The sequence below is a fragment of the Diabrotica virgifera genome, chromosome 4, assembly GCF_917563875.1.
Source record: "Diabrotica virgifera virgifera chromosome 4, PGI_DIABVI_V3a".
In the NCBI taxonomy this organism is placed as follows: domain Eukaryota; kingdom Metazoa; phylum Arthropoda; class Insecta; order Coleoptera; family Chrysomelidae; genus Diabrotica; species Diabrotica virgifera.
The window spans coordinates 107,638,551-107,662,352 of NC_065446.1; the positions used below are offsets into that span (position 1 = coordinate 107,638,551).

At 33.2% G+C, this 23,802-nt stretch overlaps 1 protein-coding gene across 4 annotated transcripts in view; it reads right to left on the bottom strand.

The window, feature by feature from the left end:
• The window catches only part of LOC126883095 (glutamine synthetase 2 cytoplasmic-like), a 359,158-nt gene that overhangs the window by 65,786 nt on the left and 269,570 nt on the right, over nt 1–23,802 (bottom strand). For 3 of the 4 annotated variants that reach the window (XM_050648330.1, XM_050648331.1, XM_050648329.1), the window contains exon 2: nt 23,290–23,476. In XM_050648330.1, coding sequence (XP_050504287.1) covers nt 23,290–23,470 — 181 coding nt within the window. In that variant the 5' untranslated portion in view covers nt 23,471–23,476. Of the gene's footprint in view, nt 1–23,289; nt 23,477–23,535; nt 23,665–23,802 lie in introns of those variants that run through there. The other variant, XM_050648328.1, reaches the window with a different exon arrangement.

Below are 23,802 nucleotides of genomic sequence, written 5' to 3' on the forward strand. Positions count from 1 at the left end.
TTCTACACATTTTGTTATTATCAACTGGAGCTGTTCGACTCCGTAGAAGTATCACTTAAGGTATAATAGACTTTGTCAAAAATGTTGGGTCAAGAGGATAACTTTAACCTGAGAATGAGCCACACTCACAATAAACCTAACCTATCCCAATAATTATTATCAAGTGTACCTAATACATAATAGGCTTTAGCTTTTATGAAAATAGATTAAACAGATCGTTTTTTCATTGTATCGCACACTGCCAGAATCCATTTGTTTAGTAAAAATTAGTGAAGATATGACGTTACAAATAATAATATATTACATTACATACAGCATAACTTTTAAGCTATTAGTCGTAGATGAAATATTTTTCATATTAGCCCAATAAATGACCGTTTTGGAGTGTAATTTCCAGGGGCAACTCCGAATTGCACGAAAATTTGGATTTAGGTTCTACTTACCCTCCACACTTCAAAGTTGATTTTGTGCCGTTGGTTGCTTTTACTTGGGGGAGGGGGGGTGACATTTAGCCCTTCTCGGGGGGTGAAAAACGCGTGTTTAAAATAAGGCAGGAAATGGATAAATTGACTTATTTTAAGCACCTATTGCTCTATTAAGTTTTTTTTGTAAGTCAATACTTTTCGAGTTATTCACGATTTAAAATGTTGATTTTTCGACAAAAAAAACTACGTTTTCGGACCGTTTTTCCCAAATAACTCAAAAAGTAAATATTTTATCGACAAAATATTTTTAGTAAAAGTGCCTCAAAAAGTAAATATTTCATCGACAAAATATTTTTAGTAAAAGTGTAGCCTATAAAAAAACGAAAAAAATGGTGTACCAGTAAAGTCTACAAATTGAGTAGAAGCAAAGTTGTAGCTCATGAAAAATAAGTTCTTATTCGTCTAATTCCAAATGGAATAATTCAACTCGAAATCACCGATGTTAGAAGAAAGAAGCGTTTTTCGGGAAATCTTTATTAACCTTTTTAAAGCATCGAAACAAAGCTTATCTATTATTTGTTTTTTACAAAAGTTTACAGCATTAAAAATAAACGAGTTACACTGAAAAAAAAACTTGGCGCCGTTTTTTTTGGAAAAAAAAATCGTGAAAATCTCCCTCTATTTAGGACCCTAAATGAAATTAATCGTTTGGCTTCACCATCTATTTTAACTGTATGTGTATTGTTTATATAATCTGTAAGTTTGATTGGTTTGAAGTGCTTATTTTTGAAAACATTTGGTCTTATAGTAAAAACAAATTTTCTAAGAATTTTTGAAAAATTTCTTATTTTCAAAATAACTTAAAAAGTATTAGTGATAAGAAAAATCTTAAAGAGTAAAAAAATGTAGGTTTTGCTATTATAAATATGATAGTTTCATTTTGTTTCGTCGTAAGACAAAAATTGGTTAAGATATGGCTGTTCAAAATTTGCATACACTCGTGATTAGTGACCCATTCAAGCTTTCTCAATTATAACCCTTTCATAAATAAAAGTTTAAACCGGTGAGACTGACAGATCATATAAAAAATAGATAGGTAAGTAAATTGCTTGTAAAGCGGTAGCGATTAATTTCATTTGGGGAGCTAAACACGGTGAGATTTTCATGATTTTTTACAAAATAAAATAGAGGGCCAACTTTATTTTGAGCGTAACTCGCTTATTTTTAATGCTAAAACTTTTGTTAACAATTAAAACAAATCTTTTTATAAACACTTTAAAAAAAATTAAATAGGTTTTTCTCAAAAAGTGCTTAATTTTTCGGTGATTTCACCTTGAAATATTCGATTTGAAATTAGACGAATAAGAACGTATTTTTCATGAACTATAACTTTGTTTTTATTTGATTGATAGACTATACTGATACACCATTTTTTGAGTTTTTTATAAGCTACACTTTTGCTAAGGATATTTTTTTCGATAAAATATTTACTTTTTGAGTTATTTGCGAAAAACCGTCTGAAACGTAGTTTTTTTGTCGAAAAATCAACATTTTCAATGGCAAATAACTCGAAAATTATTGACTTAAGTAAAAAACTCTATAAAACAAAAGTTGCTTAAAATCAGTCAATTTATCCATTTCCGGTCTTATCTTGAACGTATGTTTTTTCACCCCCAAGAAGGGGTGACTGTCAGCTCCCAAGTAAAAACAACCAACGGCACTATTTCAACTTTGAAGTGGAGGGTAAGTAGAACCTAAATCCAAATTTTCATGCAATTCGGAGTTGCCCCTGAAAATTACACGGTATCGCCGAATTTCCCGTTCATTTACTGGGCTATATTTAAAAAGTTGACAGTTTTACACGAATTTAAAAAAAATAAAGTTGTTCTAGAACGATTAGGCAAAAAAGTAGGTATGAGATTAGATGGCCAAGTCTGTGAGTGTCAAAAATGAGGTTGAAAAATTAGTGGGGCCATATTCAGGGGGAACTGAAAATTCAATCGTTCAAAAATATTAATGAAATTATAAATACTGTTCTATATTTCCCGTTTCTAGTTGAATTTAATATTTTTTTCTTAATATATGTACTTTTTGTGTACCTGCATTACAAAAATTTGCAATGTTTTAATAATATTATTAATCAAATAATGTAATTTGTTTAAATAGTTAAAAAATATATCTAGTTTTCCCAAAAAATTCTAATTTTTTATTCTAATCAATTTTGTACTGTATAATAAAGCTTAAGTCCTTATCTTTAAAATAAAACTAATTATTTCTTTTAATATTATAAACCAATAATTATATTTATACAGTATGTCCCTGTAACTTGGAATAATATGGGAAACTTTTTTATTATTCATTTTACTAAAAAAGTTATTCTTCATAAAAAAGCTCTGCATGGTCTAAAACTTAAGAATCAACCGTCAGATATCAAATTTTATGAATATTATACGAAGTATGTCAAAAAATATGAATTTAGCTCAAGAGTAAAGTAGCTTTATTTTTCACAATATTGAAAACTGTTATTATGATAAGTTGTTCGGAATTAAGAACTATATTCGAATATGCAATAACATCCATCTAATTGATTTTTCTTGGCTTAAAAACCTACGCCACTTGTTTGAGAAAACTAGCACTGAACTATTTCGTGCGGCTGTAAATAAGACAATGATTGTTAATATGCTACGCAACATGAGAGCCAACATCGACAAGCGGTCTCGGCACCTTAAGAAAAAGAAAAACTTCTTTTGTGTTAACACTTAGTGATACTTAATAATGTAACAAATGCTATGAAGCGAGCACCACACTCTCGGCGAAGTCGATCAAAGTTGAGCAAGTACGAGAGTGCAGGCAGTAACGTTGTGCTACTTCGCTGCGCCTCGGTCTACTTCCATTCGGTGGCGGTATTGCGATCAAGTCAAAGGAACGAAGTCCTTATCGCCCGGCGTGAATGTGTTTCTCGCGAAGTAGAACGAGTGTGTAGTGACGGTACTTCGGTCTTCGGTTAACTTTGCCGAAGTAACTTCGCCGAGAGTGTGGTGCTCGTTTAATATATCACATACCATTTAAAGAATATCTTAATAAGACCGGTTTTGATATATGGAGCTGAAACGTGGACCCTATCTCAAAGTGATGAAAGACTTCCTGGTATTTTTGAGAGAAAAATTCTTGGAAAGATTTTTGGGGCAGTAAACGAAAATGGGCTATGGCGTCGAAGATACAACTTTGAACTATATCAGTTCTACACCGATCCAGATATTGTGAAATTCGTTAAAGGGCAGAGACTTAGATGGGCTGGACACATTGCTAGGATGTCAGACCACGAATACATTAAGAGATTAACATTTTTAAAACCAGAGGGCACAAGAAGTAGAGGACGACCACGAAGAAGATGGATTGATGATGTGGAAGAAGACCTAAAAATTCTAGGGGTCAGAAGATGGAGGGAAGTTGCCAGGAATCGACAGGAGTGGCGACTTCTTTGTGAACAGGCCAAGATCCACTACGGATTGTCGAGCCACTTATGATGATGATTTAAGGAATATATCGATGATACCATAATTTTAACATGTCATTATAAAACAAACGAATTCTATCACAATGTGAGAAAGTTGAAAAGTAAATTAAGCCGTTCCAGCATTTTTCATCTTAAAAATTGCACTTTTATGATTACTTTCCTTACGAACCTCGTATTTGAACATGCCGTACTAATAAAAAAGCCAACGTTCCATTTCCTGACTAATTGACATGTGTCCTAGACCCATTCACTCTTAATTTCATGGTCTTGAATTTTGGTAGCCATCCAAATTGGCACGATCACTAACTGGACGAAAATTGAAAGTAATCGTGGGATTTCCGTGTCTTTCACGTGACTTTGCTTTGTTTGAAATATTTACACGTATGCATTTTTTGAATACTGAATGATTTTGAGTACTTATAATGATTCACTGTTCATGTAGAAGAGGAAAATTTTGAGAAAATTTAAAATAAAATTTATACTTAAATTAATCTACTACAAAAAATTGATATTTGTCGATGATTGATTCGTGGGCTTCCACCTAGTCACTGGTAATAGTGACTAGGTGGAAATTTACCAGCACTTTTGCGGATCAGATGCGATATACCCAGGGCCGCCGAGAGGGCGGTACAGCCGGTACATTTTACAGGGGACCGGCGATGAAGGGGCCCGGCGTGGACCAGACCAAAGACGTAATTTTTTCCCGTTTTTTTTGCTCTTCACTTTATGTCCATAATGCGTTTAATTAATACTCGGCTATATTTAATATTACTTTTAATCGATTTGGTTTAAAATTTTAACAGCAATAAATCACAGGAGTCAAATACTACAATGCAGTCAGATAAAACTATGGTATGGATATGAAGATTAAAAATATATCAAGGGTTCTGGAAGATTTACAAGAAATCAGAAGAATCTAAATTAGTTACCAGCAATTATGAAATAAATCCAGAATTTACATCAAATAAAGAAAAACGGCGCAAAAAGCCTGTGAGATTTTTTGATGATTTGCATGGGCCTATAGTAGTGATGCCTGATAATTTTGAGCCCGACGCAACATTTTGCTGGGAAAGATTTAATATTGTTATATAATAAGCAATTTAACCAGAAGATTTAATGACGAAAATAAAATTTATTCGCCATTTAACATTTTATGGATATTCCGAGATGAAGATGACGATAATATTAAGAAAAACATTGATATATGTCCACAAGGAAAAATTTCCTGTACCTGGCTGTATACCATTAATTACAAAAATTGAAGAAAAGGATCTTCTGTGTAAAAGGTATATTTATTTAAAACCCCAATAAAAAACTACATTAAAAACCAGAACGTTTTTGCTCTAAAGAGAGCATCATCAGTGTTCTAAGCAAGCTCTACATGCTAAGCCACCAAAAATACATGGGTTAAAACCCTTAAAACGCCGAGGTGGCTTTCACCTTTCTCTTTGTGGAGACAAGAGAAATCAACTCAACCACCTACATGCTCGTGGTATAGTCATATGATGCTTTGAGGTATATATTGCTTAAATTTCACATATCGCCAGGGTTTAATATATAACACGCCAATGTAAGACTTTTGGTCGGCGTTTTAAGGGTTTTAACCCATATATAGGTTGAGGCAGATAACTGGCCTATTAGAAATATCTCGAGAACTAAAGGCAACAGAATCATGAAAATTGGAATAAAGGGGTTTTGAAGGATGATCTATTACATGAAAATATTTTCATCTCTTTGCAACTTCCGGTTATACCGGAAGTTGCTTATAACTTCGTTTTTTTAAATAGGACACCCTGTATATTTTTACATTTTTGGATTCTCTTCGATGTCTTCTTTCTTAAAATATGAGGTTTTGTAATATTATACAGGGTATTTTAAAAGATAAATACGTTTTTTTATTAATTTCGTAGCAAAATTCACACCCTGTAAAATTGTAGTAGTTTGACATCTAAAACTCTACTTACGTTCAAATGACTTTTAGTATACTCTACTATTGTTAAGAATCATTAGTATAGCTAAATTTTTAATTTTAGTATACAAGGTTGGTCGAAACTCGGAATGAGTATTTTCTGAGTTTTCTTAAATAGAACACCCTGTATTTTTGTATTGTAGTGAAATGATATTTTATAGTACTTTTTTATTTCTTAAGCATTCCCTATACCTAACTGCTTTAATTTGTGAGTTATTGGTGATTCTAGCTAAACATTAATTGCAACGAAAAATACGTAAAATTTTATTAGGTTAGCCGTGAAAATACTCAATCCCAAATAATTTTTCAGAAATAAATACATATTAATCCAGACTGGTCCTTAAAATTACCAATAATGGTTTAGCTATCAAAATACCTACGTAGTTAAGATTGTTGGTGCGATTAACAATTAAGCAAAAATTAAAGCAGTTAGGTATAGGGAATGCTTAAGAAATAGAAAAGTACCATAAAATATCATTTCATTACAATACTAAAATACAGGGTGTTCTATTTAAGAAAACTCAGAAAATACTCATTCCGAGTTTCGTCCAACCCTGTATACTAAAATTAAAAATATAGGTATACCTACTAATGATTCTTAACAATAGTAGAGTATATTAAAAATCATTTAAACGTAAGTATAGTTTTAGATGTCAAACTACTACCATTCTACAGGGTGTTAATTTTGCTACGAAATTAATAAAAAAACGTAATTATCTTTTAAAATACCCTGTATAATATTACAAAACCTCATATTTTAAGAAAGAAGACATCGAAGAGAATCCAAAAATGTAAAAATGTACAGGGTGTCCTATTTAAAAAAACGAAGTTATAAGCAACTTCCGGTATAACCGGAGATGATGAGATGAAAATATTTTCATTTAATAGATCATCCTTCAAAACCCCTTTATTCCAATTTTCATGATTCTGTTGCCTTTAGTTCTTGAGATATTTTTAATAGGCCCTTTATTTGATTCACCCTGTATTTTTGGTGGCTTAGCATGTAGAGCTTGCTTAGAACACTGATGATGCTCTCTTTAGAGCGAAAACGTTCTGTTTTTTAGTGTAGCCCTTTATTGGGGTTTTAAATAAATATACCTAAACAGAAAAAGAGGAAGGCCAAGAACGACATGCATACAAGGAGTAAGACGATCAATGAGTCTACGACGATTAGAAGATGAAAACTGCAATGATAGAAGATATTGGCAACAAGGCATCGGACAACGTCGGAGGACGTTTTGAACCCAAATTTATACAGTGCTAGTCAAAAGTCCGTACCCCCCCTCGTATCTTTTGAACGGTTATACCTATAATAGTGAAATTTGGAAATAGGAAATAAACGGACGTAAGCTTCTTAACTAGTCATGACAGGTGACGTAATAATGACAGATGACTTTACAGCGCCACTGTGACAGATAATTTTAAATGGGACCTTATGGCAAGTGACACCTCGTTTGAAAGGTATTGAAAATGCCTATTCACTCATACTAATATTGTTTAAGTTTAAGCTAATTTTGACGAATTAATGAAATAAATATAAAATTGTAGTTTCATTTAATTAATTCAAAATTCAAAATTCCGCCTATGATTACTTGTCAAAAAGGTTGACGTTGACGTAAAAACTACTAGAGAATCGAAAAACGTCAACTTTTTTGACAAAAAAACCATAGGCGTACATTTGAATTTTTATTAATTAAATGCGAAGCTACAATATTATATTTATTTAATTTATTCACCAAAATCAAAATCAACTAAAACACAAAAAAATTAGTATGGCTGAGTAGGTATTTTGAATACCTTTCAAACGAGGTATCACTTGCCATAAGGTCCCATTTAAAATTATCGGTCACAGTGGCTCTGTAACGTCATCTGTCACTATTACGTCACCGTTCATAACTAGTTAAGAAGCTTACGTCAGTTAATTTCCTCCATCCAAATTTCACTATTATAGGTAAAACCGTTCAAAAGATAAGAGGGGGGGTACGGACTTTTGACTAGCACTGTATATATAAATAAATATACCTTTTACACAGAAGTTCCTTTTCTTCAATTATTGATACTTATATGTATTGCGCGAGTTTTATAAAGAAGACATCAGTGAAGAATTGATAGATGAAATTTTTCATTTGAGAGCGATATACAAGGATAATATTGGTGAATCTCAACTTTCCTCAATAGATTTGCTTAATAAAATTAAACATCTCAAATTTGAATCGTTATTGCGTTAAGAATATTTTGCACATTACCGATGATAGTCGCAGAAGCAGAAAGATCCTTTAGTTTTCTTTTTCGCATAAAAAATGCTATGAGGCAATGATGGCCACAATGAAACAGGATCGGTTAGCTGCCTATCAACTTTGTGAATTGAGAATGATTTTTGACATTTGACATTTTTGCCAATCAGATAAATCGAAAAGCACCTGTACTATATTAATATTTTCACTATTATAAATATAATCAAAATTTAATAAAATTTATATTTGAAATGTTTCTTATGGTTAGTTACTTATGGTTCAGTACTTTGATGGAGAGAGACGACTTTGCAATCTTGTGTGACCACTCTCACTACACTACAAAAACAAGAGCTTCTAAAATATAACAGGAGCCTTGAATAGTACAGGAACCGTTTTATTAGAGGGCTCCCACCGCTGGAATTATATATTTCGGCGTTAGCGTTAATGGCCATCCTGACTAAAAGCATATAAGACTTGGAGGCCGAATTATGTATTGAATAGCCATACAAACACGAAAACTCCAAATTGCGTTGAATGATAATACACTAGATCACACAGTCTAAACTATTTATATTGAAGTAACTCTAGACCGGTCCCTGACCTACAGACAATATTGCGTAAAAACGAGAAGGAAAGTAAAAACTAGGAACAGCATACTCAGAAAGCTAACGGGAAGGAAATGGGGTGCATGTGCTTGCGTCTTGAGAACAACGGTACAGGCACTGTGTTTTTCAACTGTTGAATATACGTGCCCCGTTTGGTGCAGATCTGCCCACACCAAACAAGTTGATACTGCGTTAAACCAGATATTCTCCTTTTCATGAACATTTTTCAGTGCGTCACAAACTATAGAAAAAAAGGTAAGTCCGTGATAATACACATTTATGACATTTATTCTAACGTGACATTTTAGTTAAATCTGACAGTTGTCAAATTTTATTTTCAATTTGGAATAAAACCAAATCAATTGTGTCTATTGCATTTATAAAATGGTATTTTCTTTCATTTGTATAGTCTTATAAATTGTACAGATTATATTGATAATATTATTATTTTATTTAATAAATAATTCTTTTTTGATTATGGCGCCATCTATCGACAACTAGAATAATCACCGAACTAGAATAATTACCGAAGTATTCCCAGACGTGCCTTTTTTTCTGTCACATACAATTTAATGCGTTAGAGAGAAATCGAAAAACTGTGACGCACTGAAAGATGATCATGAGAAAAAGAATATACAGGATAGTAACGACAGTGCAGGGGTGTATGAGACCGACCCCACTCCCCAATTCTGTATAAAGCAGCTGGTTTTGCAGAGACGTCATCACGTAGAATTGTTGCAGAGTACATAGATAAAATTAACAGATTGCTAATGAGCGACATATACTATACAAAGCTTGAATGCCACGAAAGCGACTAAAATCCAGGAAAATTTTTCTTGGAACAGTGCAGGATGAACCTCCTGATTATTTTCCTCTTCCCCAGGTTCAATGGAGGGGTCAATCCTAGAGACAACATTGCGTAAAAACGAGAAGGAAAGTAAAAACTAGGAACAGCATACTCAGAAAGCTAACGGCAAGTAAATGGAATGCATGTGTTCGCGTCTTAAGAACAACGGTACAGGCACTGTGTTTTTCAACTGCTGAATATACGTGCCCCGTTTGGTGCAGACCTGCCCACACCAAACAAGTTGATACTGCGGTAAATGCATACATATGCAGGATAGTAACGGGGGATACGAAACCGACCCCACTCCCCAATTCTGTATAAAGCAGCGGGTTTTGCAGAGACCTCATCACGTAGAAGTGTTGCAGAGTACATAGATAAAATTAACAGATTGCTAATGAGCGACATGTACTATACAAAGCTTGAATGCCACGAAAGCGACTAAAATCCAGGAAAATTTTTCTTAGAACAGTGCAGGATCAACCTCCTGATTATTTACCTATTCCCCAGGTTCAATGGAGGGGCCAATCCTACAGACAACATTGCGTAAAAACGAGAAGGAAAGTAAAAACTAGGAACAGCATACTCAGAAAGCTAACGGGAAGGAAATGAGGTGCATGTGCTCGCGTCTTGAAAACAACGGTACAGGCACTGTGTGTTTTCAACTGTTGAATATACGTGCCCCGTTTGGTGCAGATCTGCCCACACCAAACAAGTTGATACTGCGTTAAACCAGATATGCAGGATAGTAACGGGGTGTATGAGACCGACCCCACTCCCCAATTCTGTATAAAGCAGCAGGTTTTGCAGAGACCTCATCACGTAGAAGTGTTGCAGAGTACATAGATAAAATTAACAGATTGCTAATGAGCGACATGTACTATACAAAGTTCAAATGCCATGAAAGCGACTAAAATCCAGGAAAATTTTTCTTGGAACAGTGCAGGATGAACCTCCTGATTATTTTCCCCTTCCCCAGGTTCAATGGAGGGCCAATCCTACAGACAACATTGCGTAAAAACGAGAAGGAAAGTAAAAACTAGGAACAGCATACTCAGAAAGCTAACGGGAAGGAAATGGAGTGCATGTGTTCGCGTCTTAAGAACAACGGTACAGGCACTGTGTTTGTCAACTGCTGAATATACGTGCCCCGTTTGGTGCAGATCTGCCTACACCAAACAAGTTGATACTGCGTTAAACCAGATATGCAGGACAGTAACGGGGGATATGAGACCGACCCCACTCCCAAATCTATATAAAGCAGCGGGTTTTGCAGAGCCCTCAACACGTAGAAGTGTTACAGAGTACATAGATAAGATTAACAGATTGCTAATGAGCGACATGTACCTACTATACAAAGCTCGAATGGGGGGCCAATCCCTAGATTTTAAAAGGTGGAAGACTAGGAATAGGATAAAAATGGGGTCGCTTCAGTAAAATCAAACTTGGTAAAATGAAGGAAAATAGACCAAGGTGATGTGAACTGTGACTTTGGAAAATTGCAGTATATATGAAACATCTTCTTAAATGCATAAACAAACTGTACTCATAAACATCAGAGTACCCTCGAAGATTTGTGGCTCGACAACAAAGATGGAACCGAAGTAGCCCGATACAGTGCCGAAATTATACAGGGTGTCCCAAAAGTATCTAGTGGAACGGTCGAATATTTCGCGAACTGAACATCGGATCGAAAAACTGAAAAATACGTATTCAATAATTTTCAAAAATCTATCGAATGACATTAAACACGACCCCCCACTCTACCCCCTGGAGGTGGGGTGGGGAGTAACTTTAACATCTTAAATGAAGACCCCAAGTTTTTATTACAGATTTGGATTCCTTGTGTAAAAGTTAGCAACTTTTTTTCGAGACATTTTTTCAAGTTGTGGATAGATGGCGCAATAATCGAAAATAAAAATTTATCGTGATACCATAGGTAAATTATAGAAACGGTCTAAGATCCCGAAAAATTCACTTCCAAATGAAAAACCAAAAAATGCGTGTTTAATATTTTTCAAAAATCTATCGAATAAGATCAAAAATGACTTTCCACCCTACACCCTAGAGGTGGTGTGGGGGGTAACTCTAAAATCTTAACTAGGAACCCTTATTTTTTATTGCATTTTTGGATTCACCATGAAAAAATAAGTAACATTTATTCGACACATTTTTTATAATTGTTGGTAGATGGCGCTATAATCGGAAAATTGCCATTTATTAGCGCCATCTATCAACAATTCAAAAAATGTTTCGAATAAATGTTACTTACTCTTTTGTGAGGAATCCAAAACTGCAATAAAAAACGGGGGTTCCTATTTAAGATTTTAGAGTTACCCCCCACCCCACCTCCAGGGTGTCAAGTGGGGGTCGTATTTGGTATCATTCGATAGGTTTTTGAACAATATTAAACACGTGTTTTTTGGTTTTTTATTTGGAAGTGTATTTCTCGAGATATTAGACAGTTTCTATAATTTACCTTTAGTATCACTATAAATGGTTTTTTCCTATTATAGCGCCATCTATCCACAATTCGAAAAAATGTTTCAAATAAAAGTTGCTTAATTTTACGTAAGGAATCCAAATATGCAATAAAAAGTGGTGGTTACCACGGTACGCAGAGAACAGGTATGCCGATTGTCGTCGCTAAATTTGGTTCGGCCGCGCAGCACGTCACGTGGGAACCTAACAGATATTTGCTTATTGTTTGGATGCATTATTTCGTATGTGGTGGCGTTGAAAGTGAATAGATTGAGACGGTTTTAAAATATTAAGCTGTTAACGATTGAAGTAATTCTATATTATTTTAGTTACAAATTGTTTTTTATTACCATAACTGTGTATTTTTAAAACTATTATAATAGAACTATTAGTTTTATAGTAATTTATTAAAACCGAGAGTATAATGCCATTTGAGGCGATATTATGCATGTGCAGAACACGAACATATATTAGAATGAGGGATATTAACAGAAAAATAAGTTTTAAAAACTGCCAGAGAGCACTTGACAAAAAGATATCAAAATTTTCGAATTTTAAAAAATGAATTTAATTATAGATACTAATTCTAATATTATTAATAAAACTTTTCCCGCAAATTTGTTTTTTTATTAATAAACATAATATAATATGTATTATACATAATATTATACAAAATATGTAGTAATATACATAATTGATTTAAAGTTAAACCAGGTTAGGAATCTAAAAATTTAAAGTGCGAACATTTTATACATACATATACAGAGTGGGCCAAAGAAAACAGTCCACCTTGATATTTGGCAGTATTTATTAGATTTTAAGGAAATGAAAAAACAGGTCGATTTTTGATCTAAGGAGGACACATTTTTACGGTACATATATCTGTCATTTGTCAACCCCCTCCCTTCCATTTCCCCCACCCCTTATTTTTAAATAGGGAATACGGGTCGTGTGCTACCTCATTTGAAAGGTTATTCATTTCTCTATTCAGTAATATTAACATTTACATAATTATTTATACAGGGTGTCCAAGAAAAATTATTTTGAATTAAATTAATTGACACAAAATGAATAATGTATGTAATTTATTTAAATCAAAATACATTCTAATACTGACAGAAAACAGAGAAAAATGTTTATTTGACAAATGAATATTGTTTTTCGCTTAAATTCAATATTCAACCTACCAAGAGGCAGATAGGTGGCAGCTTGAATATTGAAATTAAGCGAAGAGCAACGTTTATTTATCAAAAAATATTTTTTCTGTTTTGTGACAGCAGTAGAATGTATTTTGAATTAAATAAATTACATACATTCTTCTTTTTGTGTAAATTAATTTAATTAAACTATTTTTCTTGAACACCCTGTATAAAAATTATTATAAAAATATTTATATTCCTGAATAGAGGATCAAGTAACCTTTTAAATGAGCTAGCACACGACCCCTATTCCCTATTTAAAAATAAGGGGTGGGGGAAGTGGAAGGGAGGGGGTTGACAAATGACAAATGTATGTACCGTAAAAATGTGTCCCACTTAGATCAAAAATCGACCTGTTTCGTCATTTCCTTAAAATCTAATAAATACTGCCAAATATCGAGGTGGACTGTTTTCTTTGACCCACTCTGTATAATATGTATGTGTCTAATAAAATGTTCGCACTTGAAATTTTTAGATTCCTAACCTGGTTTAACTTAAAATCAACCTTTTTCTATTTTGTAAATAAAATTTTAAAGTCATCAAGTAATTGGATCTAAGTACTTCATCTAAAACTTAAAATTTCTTAACTGATTTGTAGTTAAGTTTTTATTTTTAGTCAAATATGTTTCAATAATTTAGAATAACAGTAAGTAGACACAATTTTATGTGAAACATTTTTACAGACCCAGAAGTAAAGTGAATGTTTATATTATTTCTGTTTTATTTTTTTAATATACTGTGGTAAATGTGTATTGGACAACAGATACCTAAAATCTTTATTTTTCAATGGAAATTCATGTTTAAATTAAATGCATATTGGAAAATGACAGTAAAAAAAATATAAAATACAATTTCTTATTTAAAAAGCGATGATAGGTACATAATTTTAAAATTCGAACAAAATTAGCGCTTCATTTAGCATTGCCGGATGAAAATTAAGGTTCCCATATGACGTCACGCGTTCGCCTTCCATGCGTGCGAACATACCGGTTCTGTGTACCGTGGTGGTTACCATTTAATATTTTAAAGTTACCCCCACCCCATCTCCAGTGGGTGGATTGGGGAGTCGTGTTTAGTGTCATTCGATAGATTTTTGAAAAATATTGAACACGTATTTTTCAGATCCGATGTTCAGTTCGCGAAATATTCGACCGTTCCGCTACTTTTGGGACACCTTATAAGTGAATGACTAATGTCCGGATACGATAAAGTAAAGTAAGTAAGATATAAATTTAAAATTTTCTCGTAAAATTTGTATAAATCAGAATCTTGACTCTATACTCTTAGGCTATTGATTATGTACTACAGAAAGGAACTACAACGTTAACGGGGTTTTATTATTTCATATGGTCAATGAATCTCTATATATGAAAAAACCGCGGAGTTCTACCATTTAAAGGGGTGCGTTTTTGAGAAATGGGTGAATTAGTCCCTGGGCACAGGTTACATTAGGGTGAGTTCTATGCACTTTTGGTACAAACACGTCTACATAAAAACTTTTCCTGGTTAAATTTCCTATCTAAATATAACTTTTTGCAGTCAAAGATACTTTTTTTTACAAAAATATTATTACGGTTGAAAATTTAGTAGTAACGTTTGTTGAGTTTTGGTTGTTTATAACCGATTATTTTGTCCTTGGAGGATGTATAATTTGTATGTTTGGATGTATATGCTTTTTGTGTGAGTCAGTGAGAGAAGATTTTTTGTTGTAGAGTTTTTTGTTTTGAACGCCTTGTTAGAAAATCAACAACGTTCATTCTTTTTCAATAAACATTTTTGAGAAAGCACTTGAAGCCTGGTCGGCGATTTGGATTCCCAGTTTTTTTTTTAATTGAAATGGTACTTTTTCAATCCTTTGGTGGGATGTACTGGGAATTCTCTTATTGAGGTATCCGTTGGTGTGCTGGAAATTTGGGGCACGTAAAGATTTGTCTTGGAAAATCCTCTAGAGATTAATTCGATGTTTATTGATGGCCAGGCTGAGAGTCGTGTAATAGACCCTTTTGTATGTTAAAGGGTGTTCCGGTAGTACAAAATTGTATGTATTTATCGATCCTGTTTAAAGAAGTAATAGAAGTACATTTATTTACCAGATTTACATTTATTCAGTATATTGGAAATAATAAATTTGGCAGATTTATTTAGAAGTTCGATATTTGACGTGACATTTTGACAAAATTTAAGGAAGATTGCAGTGTGTTTATCCAGGCAAATGATTTTTTTTATTGAAGGAAATAAGGACGGTAATAGATTTTATTTTATTTTATGGGAGAAAACAAGAAAGAATAAGGTACAATTTAGATTGGGTTAAGGGGTCTAAAAAGGGGACTAAAATACAATGATTTTTATATTTATGTGAAGGAAACAGCTGGTTCTGGTTTATTATTTTTTAATTAATTACTTACTTTTGTTCTTATAAACTATTGAAATCAAAATTAATATTTGTATGTAAAAAGGGACTTAAAATTTTGTTGACATTATATTCTCTATAGTTATCTAGTGTTTTATTTGAACTGTCATGTCTCATGCTCATCTAAATCAAACCAACTAATAATATAAAAATAATTCCGACTGAGAAATAGCTGTGGTACATTTTTGGGAGCCCAACGTGGGGGTTTTGATTTAATTGACTTGTGTCGAAAAATTGAGCAAACTCGAATTAATATTGAGTCGTTTAAGCCTTCTTCTAGTAGTAGAGCTAATTCTTCTCGTCATCACGTTATACAAGAAGTAGAGGCGTTTGTACCTAAATGCTGGCGCTGTAATGAGTATGATCACGTGGTTAAGGACTGTAAGAGGCCAAAACGTGTGTTTAGATGCTTTGGTTGTAACAAGGAAGGTTTTACTAAAAATACTTGTCCTCAATGTAATTCACAGAATCGTAACAATAATAATTCTAGAACTGGAAACAATTCTGGAAATAATTCGGGAAACGGCAACCGGAGATAGTGGACGACCGGGCTATCTCGAATCGGAACGGACAGTTAACGGTCGATAAGGAAGAAGGTAGTGATAATTTTTATTCATTTAAGTTAGTTTTAGATTATATTTTAGCACAGAGTAATGACAGTGAATGTCCTTATGTAGAAGTTGATATCTTAGGTAAGACAGTATTCGGTTTATTGGATTGTGGAGCCAATAAAGTTTTTGTAAATATGCCTACATGGGAGATTTTACGTAGTTTAGGTGTACATTTAAAAACTGTTCCAGATGGGTCTTGCAGAGTTGCGGATGGTAGTCAGAGTCCTTTATTAGGTGTAGCTTCGGTGCCTATAAAACTTCGTGATGTTGTTAAGGTAATTGATGTTTTCGTTTGGCCACAGTGTAGACACTCTTTAGTACTAGGTGTAGATTTCTGGGTGCGAATGGGTATTGTACCAGATTTACGAAAAGGAGAGTGGTTTTTCTCTTCGGAAGTTATGAGTGTTCCAGTGGTTAATTCGATACAATCGGAATCTGAACTTCTACCAGAGCAACGTAAACAGCTTAACGAACTCGTTGATTCTTATTTTTCTAGTATCGACCCAGACAAATTAACTTGTACTAATGTAGTTCAACACAAAATTGTAGTTAGTCATCAAGAACCAATCAAGCAGAGGTTTTATCCGGTATCACCAATTAAGCAGGGTATGATCAACAAGGAGCTGGAGAAAATGCTGAAGCTTGGTGTTGTCGAACAGTCACACAGCGGATGGTCTTCACCAGTGTTGCTGGTACCTAAAAAGAATGGGGAATGGCGTTTTTGCGTTGATTTTAGGAAAGTAAATCGTGTTACTGAGCGTGATGCTTATCCTTTACCCTATATAAATAGCATTTTAAGTAAGTTAGGTGGAGCTAGATATTTGTCAACAATGGACATTAAGAGTGCCTATTGGCAGGTGGGTCTTACTGAAGAGAGCAAGCAGTACACGGCGTTTACTGTGCCAGGGCGTGGACTTTTCCAGTATTGTCGTATGCCTTTCGGATTGCACAACGCTCCAGCTACGTTTCAAAGATTAGTAGATAATCTATTAGGTCCTGAACTCTCTGAGTATGTTTTTGTGTACTTAGATGATATATGTCTGGCTACGTCAACTTACGATAAACATGTCGAAGTCTTGACAGAAATCTTTGCCAGATTGAAAAAAGCCAATTTGACCCTTAATAAAGAAAAATGTTCTTTCTGTGTGTCAGAACTTAAATACTTGGGTTATGTTGTTAACTCTAGTGGTCTGTCTGTAGATCCGGCAAAAGTAGAGGCCATTGTGAATCTTCCACGACCCACCAATGTCACTGAAGTCAGAAGAGTCCTTGGAGTTATAGGATGGTATCGTAAGTTTGTAAATAGTTATTCAGATCTTATTTCACCTTTGTGTAGATTATTACAAAAGAACAAGAAGTTCGTTTGGGACAAAGCTTGTGAGGAAGCTTTTCAGAGTATTAAAGACGCTCTTGTCTCAGCACCTATTTTGTCTAGTCCTAATTTTGACAAACCTTTTTACGTACAAACTGATGCGTCAGCGTATGGTCTTGGAGCTGTCCTTACTCAAAAGTATGATGAAACTGAACATGTAATTTGTTATTTGTCTAGAACTCTAAATAGAGCCGAGAGAAACTATAGCAGTGTTGAGCGTGAATGCCTCTGTGTTTTGTGGGCGTGTGAAACTTTACGAGCTTATCTAGATGGTTATAAGTTCTACGTAATCACTGATTGCTACTCGTTGTTATGGTTGGACAATTTGAAGGACCCTCAAGGACGACTTGGTAGATGGGCCTTACGTCTGCAACAGTTTGACTATGAAGTACTGCATCGCAAAGGTAAGGATCACATAGTTCCTGACACCCTTTCGCGAGCTTTAGAACTACCTGTTGATAGTGTACATATGATAAATTCTGTAGAAATAAGTAATGTTCAAGCAATAAACCCCGAATGTGACGAATATGATTTTTCTTCTACCAGTGATAAATGGTATAAGAAAATGTGTAATAATGTAAATAAAAATCCTTTAAAATTTGTCAGATGGAGACTAGCAAATAATAAGTTGTATAAATATATTGATCAAGATTTTCCGAGTTTAAGAGATGATTGTGAATATTGGAAACTTGTAGTTCCAAAAGATTTTCGAGATAAGATACTTCAGAGGTGTCATGATTCTTGTGTTTCAGGTCATTTAGGTATCTACAAAACATTTCATCGTGTATCTCGCCTTTTCTATTGGCCTTTTATGAAAATGGACATTACGAAATATATAAGGAAATGTGAGGTTTGTTTAAGGACAAAGCCTGAACAGAAAAGTCCTGCAGGACATATGGGACAGGCTGTCGAACCCACAAAACCTTGGGAGATCATCAGTATGGACTTATTTGGACCATTGCCCAGAAGTTCAGCTGGTAATACTTGGATTTTGGTAGTTACTGATAAGTTCAGTAAATTTCCTCTTTTATTCCCTCTGAGAAAGGCAACTGCCACTTCTATAAGTAAAATTTTAAAAGAAAATGTATTTCTTTTGTTTGGTGTTCCCAGAGTCTTAAAATGTGATAATGGAAGTCAGTTCAAAGGTAATATTTTAAGATCTTTTTGTCAAGAGTTTGGAATCAGATTTCTTTTTACTCCAAATTTTACCCCTCATCCAAACCCTACTGAACGAATTAATCGTATCATGAAAACCATGTTGATGGCTTATGTTAAAGATAATCATAGGTTGTGGGATGTTAATTTACCTGAACTAGGTTGTGCTATTAGAACTGCCAAACATGAGGTGACAGGTCAAACACCATACTTCATTAATTTTGGTTGTGAGATGATGACTCATGGAAGTGAATATCATCTAAAAATAGGGAATGAAGAAAATAAACAACGTGTGTATGATCGTTCTAAAAATATGAATAGGTTGAGAGACTGGGTTAAGAAGCGGATTGATAAAGCTTCAGATAACACCAGAGAAAGATATAATTTAAGAAGAAGGGATGTTCATTTTAAGGAAAATGATTTAGTTTGGAAAAAGAACTATGTTCTGTCTGATAAAGCTAATTATTTTACATCTAAGTTTGCTGATAGATTTGTTGGACCTTTTAGAGTAAAGCGTAAGGTTGGTTATTGTACATATGAATTAATAAATGATAATGGTAAGTCTATTGGTCACTGGCATGTGAAAGACTTGAAACCTCACCCACAGAACTCTGATAGCCACGTTGAATCGGATTCTGATGTAGATAGTGTAACATAGTATGTATTTTTAACAAGTTTCTTTGGGATTCAATTCAAAGAAACTTAATTTTCTTTCCGGAAGGAAAGGTGGAGTTATTACGGTTGAAAATTTAGTAGTAACGTTTGTTGAGTTTTGGTTGTTTATAACCGATTATTTTGTCCTTGGAGGATGTATAATTTGTATGTTTGGATGTATATGCTTTTTGTGTGAGTCAGTGAGAGAAGATTTTTGTTGTAGAGTTTTTTTGTTTTGAACGCCTTGTTAGAAAATCAACAACGTTCATTCTTTTTCAATAAACATTTTTGAGAAAGCACTTGAAGCCTGGTCGGCGATTTGGATTCCCAGTTTTTTTTTAATTGAAATGGTACTTTTTCAATCCTTTGGTGGGATGTACTGGGAATTCTCTTATTGAGGTATCCGTTGGTGTGCTGGAAATTTGGGGCACCTAAAGATTTGTCTTGGAAAATCCTCTAGAGATTAATTCGATGTTTATTGATGGCCAGGCTGAGAGTCGTGTAATAGACCCTTTTGTATGTTAAAGGGTGTTCCGGTAGTACAAAATTGTATGTATTTATCGATCCTGTTTAAAGAAGTAATAGAAGTACATTTATTTACCAGATTTACATTTATTCAGTATATTGGAAATAATAAATTTGGCAGATTTATTTAGAAGTTCGATATTTGACGTGACATTTTGACAAAATTTAAGGAAGATTGCAGTGTGTTTATCCAGGCAAATGATTTTTTTTATTGAAGGAAATAAGGACGGTAATAGATTTTATTTTATTTTATGGGAGAAAACAAGAAAGAATAAGGTACAATTTAGATTGGGTTAAGGGGTCTAAAAAGGGGACTAAAATACAATGATTTTTATATTTATGTGAAGGAAACAGCTGGTTCTGGTTTATTTTTTTTTAATTAATTACTTACTTTTGTTCTTATAAACTATTGAAATCAAAATTAATATTTGTATGTAAAAAGGGACTTAAAATTTTGTTGACATTATATTCTCTATAGTTATCTAGTGTTTTATTTGAACTGTCATGTCTCATGCTCATCTAAATCAAACCAACTAATAATATAAAAATAATTCCGACTGAGAAATAGCTGTGGTAATATATTCAAAAGAAAAAGCACAAAGAAACCCAAAAGAAAGAAATTTTGTTTTTTGTCCCATAACTTGTGTCCACGGGGATATAGGTATAGACATTGCTTCACAGAAAAAAAACTTACATATTTTCTCTTTAAAATGATGTCTAGTAGAGGTCATTAGGGTTTACAGTTTTCGAAATATGATTTTTCCAAATTCGCCACTCACAGCAATTTTGGGCAATTTTCCTTGTTATTTCGCAAATATTGTTCTGTAACTTTTTTCTACGTAACTTTAGGCATATGCAATGGTACATGTAAGAGGAATAGAAATCAATTACCTTTAAAATGTTCTATAGTAAAATGTTGTACGACTTCTTTTAAAGAGGTTATCTTTTTCAAAATTTTATACTTTTAACGAGTTTTTATATTTTTTACGATTATTTTTTAAATTTTCCATTATAACTTTTTTTCTACATTTAGGTATATATTATATAATAAAAAAAGAAAGCTTATTCTGTTTACTTTAAAATGGTGTATTATAAAAAATTCTAGGATTACTTTTGAATAAGATATGCTTTGTCAAAATGTAATAATTACTTGCAACGATTTTTGATTTTAATTTTAGGATTATTTTTTAAATTTCTCATTATAACTTTTTTATGTTTTATGTGATTTTGTGCTATGATTGAATCTTATTTTTATAGGTAATACTTTGAATCCACTTGACTCGGCCGGGCAAACTTCAAAATATGGATTAATTCCAATATTTACTGTCAAAGCCCCTGCACCACAAGCTTTGCTTGAAAAAAAGCATGTAAATGTACCAAAAGATGTACAGAAAGCTGCGGCTGTAGGAAGATAGGAATTAGTTGTTCAATATTCTGCAAAGGGTCAGAGGCAGCTCTAGCTCATGTAGCTCAGTCGATTCCTCGGCGCCCTTTGGTAGACGCGCAGCCAAATTGGAATAGTCGAATAGGTACCTATTATACTAGGTATAGGTATAGTACTAGTACATAAGGTATTAGGTACGCTTATAATGTAAACAGATGTAAACAGAAATTGTACTATATTATAGGTATAGTACTAGTACATAAGGTATTAGGTACGCTTATAATGTAAACAGAAATCTAGATGCAAATAGTGCAATATTAAATAATGTCGGGAGCAAAAAATAGGTATTCACAGCTTCAGAATAACCTACCCAATTGCAAAGTAAAGGACCCGCTCTTTGGCGCTTGGCGCCCCCAATATCCCGGCGCCCGTGTGCCCCGCACACCCTGCACAATAGGTAAAGCCGCCTCTGCAAAGGGTGCATGTGCATGGGTACTAATTGTGGGAACTCTAAGATAACTGAGGTGTCCGAGGAAGATATTGAAGCTAATGCTAGAAAAGATAGACTTTGAATTTGAAAATTTTTTAAATGTCAACGTTTAAATAATTTTAACTAAAGTGATGTTTTCTAACATTAATGTTTATGTAATTTTTGTAAAAGAAAGCCCTCTTTCTTTTACAAAGAAATAAGAAGTTATAATGAGAAATTTTAAAAATAATCCTAAAATCAAAAATCGTTGCAAGTACTTATTACATTTTGAAAAATAATACCTTATTCAAAAATAATCCTAGAATTTTTTGTAATACACCATTTTAAAGTAAATAAAATAACCTTTTTTTATTATATAATATTATATATACCTAAATGTAGAAGAAAAAAAATTATAATGAAAAATTTCAAAAATAATCGAAAAAATGTAAAAAATAATATTTTTTATATTAGGTATTATATAATATATAATATAATATTATATAATATATAATATAGTATATAATAATATTATTTTATTTTTATATTACATTATAAAAAACCGTTAAAAGTATAAAACAGTATATAGTTATACAGTAGACCATTTCATGGGCGCCCATATAAAAATATCTAGGGCCGGGGGCAGACGTGAAGCTGTTGCTACATTTTGTATACTTTGGATGACAATATAGGTATAGTATAAGCACCCGACGAAAAGCTAGGGGGGCCAAGGCCCCCCTGCCCATGGGTATGGGCGCCCATGGACCATTTTAAGGTAATTGATTTCTATTCCTATTACGTGTACCATTGCATATACCTAAAATTACGTAGAAAAAAGTTACAGAACAATATTTGCGAAATAACAAGGAAAATTGCCCAAAATCGCTGTGAGTGGCGAACTTTGAAAAATCATATTTCGAAAACTATAAATCCTAATTGCCTCTACTAAATAATATTTTAAAGAAAAAATATGTAGGTTTTTTTTCTGTAAAACAATGTCTATACCTATATCCTCGTGGGCAAAAGTTATAGCACAAAAAACAAAATTTATTTCTTTTGGGTTTCTTTGTGCTTTTTCTTTTGAATATATTTTTGTAAAAAAAAGTATCGTTGACTTTAAAAAGTGATATTCAGATAGGAAATTTAACCGGGAACAATTTTCATGTAGATATGTTTGTACCAAAAGTGCATAGAACTCACCCTAAAGTAACCTGTGCCCAGGGACTAACTCACCCATTTCTCAAAAACGCACCCCTTTAAATGGTAGCACTCAGCGGTTTTTTCATATATAGATGTCCATTGACCACATGAAATAATAAAACCCTGTTAACGTTGTAGTTCCTTTTAGCTATCTTATTTTGAATATAATCAATAGCCTATCTATAGTATATTCTTTATCAATAACTACTACACTGGGATTATAACTGTTTCTTACCTTTTGGGCATGTTGGAACAAAATCTAAAGTCCTAGTTTTGCATCTGACATTTTCTCCTGATCCGTCAATCCAAATATACGTAGCCTGGCATTTACCATCTGGAATGGGTAGAGTAAGGTAATGCTGAAGAAGCGATTTGTTGAGTGCCGCATTGGGACTACTATCCAACATTTTCGCCATTATTAACTGAAAAATAAATAAAAAATAATTAAAATAAAATCTTATAATTTATTAACTGTATTTACTTCTGAATTAAACATCTAACGATAGTTATATAAATCGAAAGTCGAGAAAAGTGCAAGTAAAACTGAGATATTATTTAAAACTAAGATTATACTAAATAAAACTGAGAATTCATTAGCAGTTTTATACCACCGTATGGATAAAGGTGAAGGTCAATATTTTGACTTGTTGCCCCCTACGAGTGATATGAATGTTAATTAGAATCAAAAAACAGCAAAAGTATTTATAGATCTAACAGTAGCATTATAATATTGCTTGCAGACAGGGAT